The sequence below is a fragment of the Antrostomus carolinensis genome, unplaced genomic scaffold, assembly GCF_000700745.2.
Source record: "Antrostomus carolinensis isolate BGI_N321 unplaced genomic scaffold, ASM70074v2 scaffold4670, whole genome shotgun sequence".
NCBI classification, from domain to species: domain Eukaryota; kingdom Metazoa; phylum Chordata; class Aves; order Caprimulgiformes; family Caprimulgidae; genus Antrostomus; species Antrostomus carolinensis.
In genome coordinates, this window is record NW_010288931.1 from 1 (window position 1) to 7,876 (window position 7,876).

Below are 7,876 nucleotides of genomic sequence, written 5' to 3' on the forward strand. Positions count from 1 at the left end.
GGGGTGCCCCAGGATGGGGGGGCCGGGGAAGTCGCGTTACTTGCACCGACCGAGCCGTTTCCGCTGGCTGGAGTTCTGGAAAAGCGCCGTGAAACGCGTTTTCCATGTTCTGACTAGGGAGCCTGCGGTCACTCTTCTTTAAGAAGCTCCCAAACGCTGTAGTAGTGAAGATATGGTCAGATACCCGTTCTCACTTACTTCTTAATCCTGTAACGCGTGCAGAGACCACAATTACTGTTTTCCCTTGATGTCATTACATCTAATTCCTGAAAAGAATGATCATATCTCCCATACCATTTTCTGGTGATATATATGTACTGTTACATCTTCCTGCATAAGCCAAACCTTTTTAATTTCTGCTCAGAGGAGTCAGAGACCAACCTGCAGGGAGGTCTTAACAGTAGACTCAGCAGCAAAGCACGGTCCTTTTATAGTCTGTTTTAGTTTTGTAGGACTGGTCCTTTTGTAGTGTGGTCCTGGAGTTATTGTGCAAGTTGTCATTGAGTCACATTCTGTTCTTGGTTGTTTTCAGACCTGCACAGCTCACCACTGTGGGGAAACGCTGCTGCTTGTGGATTCAGGACTTGTGCATGGACCTGCGGAACCTGGAGCGGGCTCGGGATGACCTGCGTTTTCGTGGTGTAAAAGGCACCACTGGCACTCAAGCCAGCTTCTTGCAGCTCTTTGAGGGAGATCATAGTAAAGTAAGTTAGCAGGGCATAGATTTGCGGTCTTGGTGATTCTCCCCTGTGCAATGCTGTGCTCTTCGGGGGAACATGGAGGTATTGGCATCAAATTCAGAAGAGCACCAAAATCCCTCTGAGGCCTGCTGACAAGGCCGTGTGTGAAAGCAAGCAGAGTTTGGGGCAGGGTTGCTTCTAAGTAAATATAACATTTGTTGATAGTAAACTGAGAGAAGCACAGGATCCTTTTTGCCGTTGCTGACCTTCCCGAGTTGTTGCACTCTGAACTCTGTTTTGTTTCTTTCTTCACCCTGAGGTTGAAGAGCTGGACAGATTAGTGACTGCAAAGGCAGGATTTAAGAGGTATGTAACAAGCATGCTTAGTCACCTCAGTTTGATGTTAGCAAAGCGTAACTGCTGCTGTCCATGTTGGCCTAGATTCCACTAGCTGCCACACTGACATCTGTGCTGCTGTTGACTAATCTCCCCTTGCCATCTTCCATTCCCAGTTTCAGCCTCCCATAGGAAACTTCACCTCCTAAATAGGCCGCTTCTACTTGTCTCCCTGTCAGAGCATTACTGTCCATTTTTCCTGTGCTTCTCTCTTTCCCATCTGCACGCTGCCCCACAAAACTGACAGCCTGAATCCAAAGAGCCATCTCACTCCTTGCTCAAAGTCTTGCAGTACAGTTTTATCTGTCTAAACTGTCTATACAGTTTTATCTGTCTAAAGCACTTGACTTGCAAAACTATCATGCTCTTTTGCAGCAGTTCATTGATACAGAGCTTTAAAGTTAAGATTTCAGTTTGAACAAGACCTCTGAGTGCTTTTCTCACACTAATGGATAATGAAGTTACAAAAAGGACACTTGGAGAAGCCAGTGTCATAGCAGAAAAGTTTAATGAGGTGGTTTTTCTGTCTATAAATACTCACTTAAGTTAGAAATTTTAACACAATAGAAGTCTTAACAGGGGAGAAGTATGAAGAATGATCTAATGTTGAAGTGTTGTTAGAAGGTGATCCATCAGGAGAAATAAGCAGCAAGGACTGTGTTCTCCTTATCATGAACTCTGAAGAAGCTTAATAAGAAATTGTCACAGTGGTGACTATGGTGTATAAACCTCACATTTAAATTAGTCTTACTACCACAAGAGGTTCCACTTAAACATGAGGAAAAACTTCTTTACTGTGAGGGTGACAGAGCATTGGAACAGGCTGCCCAGAGAGGTTGTGGAGTCTCCTCTCTGGAGATATGCAAAACCCGCCTGGATGCAGTCCTGTGCAACTTGTTCTAGATATACCTTCTATGTCAGGGGGGTTGGACTAGATGATCTCCAGAGGTCCCTTCCAGCCCCTACCATTTTGTGATTCTGTGTGAAAGGACTTCTGTGCTTATTTCTAGGGCTTATATGGTCACAGGGCAGACCTATAGTCGCAAGGTGGATATTGAAGTCCTGTCTGTGCTGGCCAGTCTAGGGGCATCTATACACAAGGTGAGCGTCCTATTTGTATACATCGGGAAGAGGGGGAAACATTTTACATCTTCAAGAAAAGGTGCTGATGGTGCAGAATGCTCTTCTCAAGAAATATTAATTGGTGTTTCTTGTTCAGCTGTTTTGTTCTCTTTGTGATCATGTAAATTGCTGCTAGGTACATGCCTAATTATCAAACCTCAAAGATCTTCAGACCAGTGGCAAATAAAGCAAGTTTACTGAGCAGATTCTAAGATGGGTTAACAAATCCCACACCAGATATTAGTCTAATCTATGCTAAATTGATCTAATTAGAGCAAATGTCTTTCCTAGTGGTATATGAGTTTTTAAATTTCACCATCTGCTCCTAGTTAATTGCTTCTCTGATAATGGTGTTATTCTCTCTGTCCTTGTGGATTCTTTTCATTGATTTATCTCTGTTTCCTCCCTCCTCCTCCTCTTGGGCTAAAGTGATCTGTGGTATTTTCTTCTGGTTTAGTTTTGTAGGCTGTCTCATTCAGGGAGCACACATTATCTGTTTGCAAATCACTGTAATTTTGTTATGCATTTTCAGTGTTCCCTCCTGGTCTGTCTTCCATTCCCTGCAAACATTTGCCCTTCTTGGAGTCCTGTTCTATTCTAATACAGCAAACATGTTTTTTTCCCTATGTGTTCTTGACTGGGATTTTTAGGCCGGGAAGTATGATTGCAGTGTCAATTTTTTTTGTCAAATTTTTCATTGTCCCTCCAGTTTACTTCCTAGACACAGATACAAACACTTCTCCAAGAACACTAACAGGAGTATATATTGGTGTGTGTTAGTTTGGTTCTGTTTGCTAATTTCCTGATCTTTTTTCTAGATTTGCACTGACATTCGTCTTTTGGCCAACCTGAAGGAGATAGAGGAGCCTTTTGAGAAGGACCAGATTGGTAAGGGATGGGAGACATTTTTTAGATCAGTGTATGTATCTTCTCATTTATGTTGATGCAGACTTTTAAGCAAACTTAGAAATGTCACTGACAGAAGTTGCTTTAAATTAACTGAGGTTTGACATTGTTAGTATTTTGTGTCCTGTTTAAAGGAAAAAAAAAATGCACTTTACCCAAAGGCTTCTGGATATTAAGTAATTAAAATCAGATTTGTATTTCTGCACTTGGTGGGAGAGCAGAAGCAGTCACGTATTCCCCACAGAGGAAGACTTGTGTCTGAGGCATTTTTAGTGTTTTCCATTCCTCATGAAGCTGACTGGAGCTGTAGGTTTTCAGCTTGACTCAGCATTTTGGTCTTTATAAACAGACAAATTTGGAACCATAAAACTACGCTGGACCCTTGGCAGAAGAATACCAATGGTGTGATTCTGACATTGGTAGAAGGGGAGAGGGAAATGTAGAGTTTTGGCTGGAAGAAAGTTCAGGCAGGCATCATAAATAGTTGCATAGGATTGAATTGGAAAATTAAGTCTTAGTTGTATATGTTACTTGAATCATTGTACATTCTATGGTTGGTTTTGGTATCCATTCACCAGAGCAACAGGCAGCAGTGTAAGTGACTTTGAAGGACAAATGTTACTGAGCAGATGGGGTCTTGAACACTGCTGAAGTTGCCATGGGTGGCCTAGAGAGATGGTACCAAATACTGCATTAAAAATTAAGTCCATTTGTTCTTTTTATGTGGTAGTACTTCAGTTTTGCAGAATTGCAAAAAGGCTTTTCACTTTTTTCCTCCCCACATTTGCAGGTTTCTAATCTGAAGGGGAGGTGTGATGGTGTCATTTTCTTTATTCCATTTTGTCCTTAGAAAATCATTATGTTTTGATGCTGTAGTCAAAAACATGATTCCTGACACATTTTTCTTATCTGAGGGAGTACCTTCATCTCTTTTTCCCGAATGCACTACTTCTGTGTCCTGTTTCCATCACTCTTTCTCCTTTCACAGGTTCAAGTGCTATGCCGTACAAGAGGAATCCAATGCGTTCAGAGCGCTGCTGCAGCCTGGCTCGACACCTGATGACTCTGGTGCTGGATCCCCTCCAAACAGCCTCTGTGCAGTGGTTTGAGCGAACGTTGGATGACAGTGCCAACAGGTTTGTTTAGATCATGCAGTGCAGCAGTTTCAGAAGGTCTTGTGCAGGAAGGTCCTTTGATGTATTTAGAAAATACTATTTTTAAACTAAAACCACAAGTTACCACCTTGATGAAAAGCAGTCTCGGTAGAATGTAGAGACTATAAACTGGTTTCCTCTCTGAGATCAGATGAAAACTGGTGGGTTTTTTTAATGTCAAGATCTTCTGCAAAGTAAACCAGCAGAGAGAGGGAGGGATGCAGAAACCATGGTGATAAATTGCTCTCATAGTTTTCCTGTTTAAACGGCATACTATAGCAGTCCTTAGATTTCTCAAATTTTCCTCCCTGTCTGTTTTGAATGGTTTTTGTCCCTTCTCCACTTCTTAAAGAATAATTCAGCATTTTATCTGTAATTCCTTAACCCTTCAAATAATCTAAAGAAACTTATTTTCATTTCTTTATAAAGTGTTGTTCTTTACAAGAATTAGTTCAGATCCTAAAGAAAGAGCACAAAAGTTATTTTTTCAGGTAATGCTTCATGAAATTTTGTGCAGGTCTTTTAGATATTGCTCAGCAAGCTTTGTCTTGTTATCGAATTCTTCATTATGACTATTTTGAGATGAGCAAAAGTTATCTATAATTTTTTTTAAGTAAATTATAGCAATTAAATTTAATGTTTTAATCTTCCAGTTAGTATTAAATTTGCATAAAGTCTATATTTACCTTTGAAACGTTTTAGTTTCAAAGTAATCTTCTGTTGCTGAATTTGATTTCCTAGAATCTTAGAAATCTTTGTATCTTTAGATTTCTAAGACATGGGGCTTGTGAAACAATGAACAACAGCAGTTTTGGCTATAGACTAGTGTTCAGATCGTTGATGAGAATGTTATTTTAAAAATGTCTCCACAACCATAATGTCTGTATAAATTTCATGAAAGCATAGAAGATAATTTCCCAAAAGGCCTTTACTCCACAGCTGCTAGTCTTGTTAAGAAAAGAGCTGCATAGGCATCAGAAACAATGTAAATTTAAGAAATTGGATACTGGTTGATACGGTGTCTTTATTTCCCAATAGCTACCAAGTATGGAGAGATTTACTGGAGTGTTTCAAATATTATTTTCACCTCAGCTAATAGAAGGGATCATTGGTCCACTTCATAATCCAATTAAAAAATTTTGTGACTTGGATTTTTCTTGTTAAAGCTATGGTGTCTTGAAAGGAGAGCAAGCCAGAGAAAGTGCAGTCAACCTGTAGAACAGCAAAGTCCTTTTGGAGACAGTGTGACAGAATTGGGGGCCTTACATGTAGCACAAGGTTCAAGTATTAGTATCTTTTAAAAGGTCACAGTTTAGAATGGGCCAGGCACTGCTCTCACAGGAGGGTGATGCTGTAATTGCTGCACTGTGACACAGAGCCTTTTGCCTGATACAGCTCAGTCCCCACTACTCCTGTCCTTTCCCTCCTTTCCTTTTTGGCATTCTTTTTTGTCAGGAGCCTCTTTTGTGACCAGGAGCTGGTCTCTTGGAGGAAGCCCCCACCAAATGCGTGGATCCCCACTAAGCGCCCCCAGAGCCAGGCACAGTGTGATCATGCAGCGTGTCTTAGTCCTGGAGAGCAGGATCAGTAAACAGGGGAACACAGGGGAAGAAAGTCTTCTGTGTTTGCTAGCTCTGTAAATTGCTGCCCTCTTTCCTAGCTGTGTTATCATTGAATTATTTTGGAGTTTTCAATGTGCACCTTTACCCTTTCTCTTCCTCTCTCTCCCTTTCTCTACTTTTTTCTACTTTCTCTGCTTTGGCCAAAAAAAAAAAAATCCCCAAATTCTCCTGACTCCCCAGCTTGAGAGCTATATGTTGTTTTAGGTTTCCTGATTGTGGCCTTTAAGCAGCAAGAAGCACCTATAAGGTGGATGGTTCCAGCTTTAGGGCCTGGATAAAAATTAAAATAAAATAAAATTATTTTAGTTTAAAAATAATTTACAGCATTACTTACAGAAACTAAAGAGAGCTGGATGTGAGGTAGACAGGAACACAGCCTTTCTGCTAACTGGGGCCCTGGCTATGTGTGTTTCATAGGCGCGTGTGTCTGGCTGAGGCTTTCCTCACAGCTGACATCATTCTGAGTACACTGCAGAATATCTCCGAGGGACTTGTGGTATATCCAAAGGTAAAGCAGGAGATAATGTGTGCAGTGTTGCATCCTTGATAATGCCGCTGCCATGCCAAAGTGTATAAAAAAACCTCCCACTCAGAGGATTACATTTTTATCTATTAGTTCAAACAGTTTCTGAATTTTGCTCTCCATTCTCACTATATTCTCACTGTTTGCAGGACAGACATGAAAGGGTACTTGTTGAAGCCAAAAGGTAGTAAATTAAAAATTTCTCAAAAGTATATTTTTCCCTGAACTATGTGACAGATCTGTAGAACTTACTGCCAAAAGATACTGTCAAGACAGATCTTGTACAGTCCTGCCACTTACCTACAGGTTAAAGAAAATTTAATTGTACATCTTTTCCACTGTAATGTCCCTTACAAGATACAGATTCTAAGTATTAGCAGCTTCAAACCTGGATTTCCATAGCTGAGTTCAAAAGAGAGATTATCTTTGCATCATTGTCCCGTCCTAGAGATTCAAAGAGAGAGGAAGACTTCACTGAGAGTCCCTGATGTTTACAGAATTGCTATAATGCTGTTTCTTTTTTCAGTTTGTTTTGTTTTGTTTTGTTTAAGGTGATTGAGAGGAGGATCCGGCAGGAGCTGCCATTCATGGCCACAGAGAATATAATCATGGCAATGGTGAAAGCAGGGGGCAATCGTCAGGTACAAATGCAGTCAAAAATACCTTTGTTCACTGCCCAGCATTTCACTCCTGAGAAAGAAAAGTACCTGGGCTCTTGTCCTGACCATCTCACCTTTCTTTGTTCTCCACTGATTCCCACAGAGTTATTAATATTACACTGGTGCTGCAAAGCCAGACTCGGCTCTCTGAGGAGAGAGCAGTGTGGAGATCCATATTTACTGTTAGGAACACTGTGTGTTTGAGATAATCTGTCTGGCTGTGCTGGAGAACAGGGAGACCTATTTTTATATTAGATACTAGTAGGTGTTTTCCTTTTGTAAATGTTTGAATGAACTTAGAACACAGAACATGTTGCCAGTTGGCTACCTTATAAATTCAAAGAATGAATTGGTGGCATTAAAAAAAGTAAGTAAGACCATTCTGAACCATTCATTCATGTGTCACTCTTCCCTAATTCAGTATAGTGCTTTTTATTATTAACTCTGTCTATGGTCCTTCATTCAGTTTTCTGTGTTCAAGCAAATTGAAATTAAATGTTTTCCTTAGTAAATAAATCCAGACACAATTAGATTATATTTCCTTATCATTTAATTTCACAATTCAGTTGAAAACTGATAATCAGATTTACATCTCAATAAAACAGCTTCTTTTCACTTATCTTTAGATAGTAATTTTTCCTTCTATGGTTATTTCCACATCAAGGATAGAAGTTAAACTTGCAAGGTAGTAATAGCAAAAAGGTTTGCTAGAAGCTTTGAGTAGCGTATGTGGTTCTAGTTCTCTGAAACACTTCTGGCAACTCATCCGTGATGTTAAGTCAGGAAAAATCCTTTTTCCTCCCCCTCCCCACCC

At 40.3% G+C, this 7,876-nt stretch overlaps 1 protein-coding gene across 1 annotated transcript in view; it reads left to right on the plus strand.

Moving 5' to 3' along the window:
- Window positions 1-532: 532 nt before the first annotated feature.
- ADSL (adenylosuccinate lyase) overlaps window positions 533-7,876 on the plus strand; it is a gene marked incomplete at its 5' end in the record, with an annotated part of 9,291 nt that continues 1,947 nt past the window's right edge. The window contains 7 exons of the mRNA XM_010168137.1: window positions 533-704; window positions 1,000-1,046; window positions 2,087-2,177; window positions 3,017-3,086; window positions 4,093-4,240; window positions 6,298-6,388; window positions 6,955-7,044. Coding sequence (XP_010166439.1) covers window positions 533-704; window positions 1,000-1,046; window positions 2,087-2,177; window positions 3,017-3,086; window positions 4,093-4,240; window positions 6,298-6,388; window positions 6,955-7,044 — 709 coding nt within the window. The remainder of the gene's footprint in view (window positions 705-999; window positions 1,047-2,086; window positions 2,178-3,016; window positions 3,087-4,092; window positions 4,241-6,297; window positions 6,389-6,954; window positions 7,045-7,876) is intronic.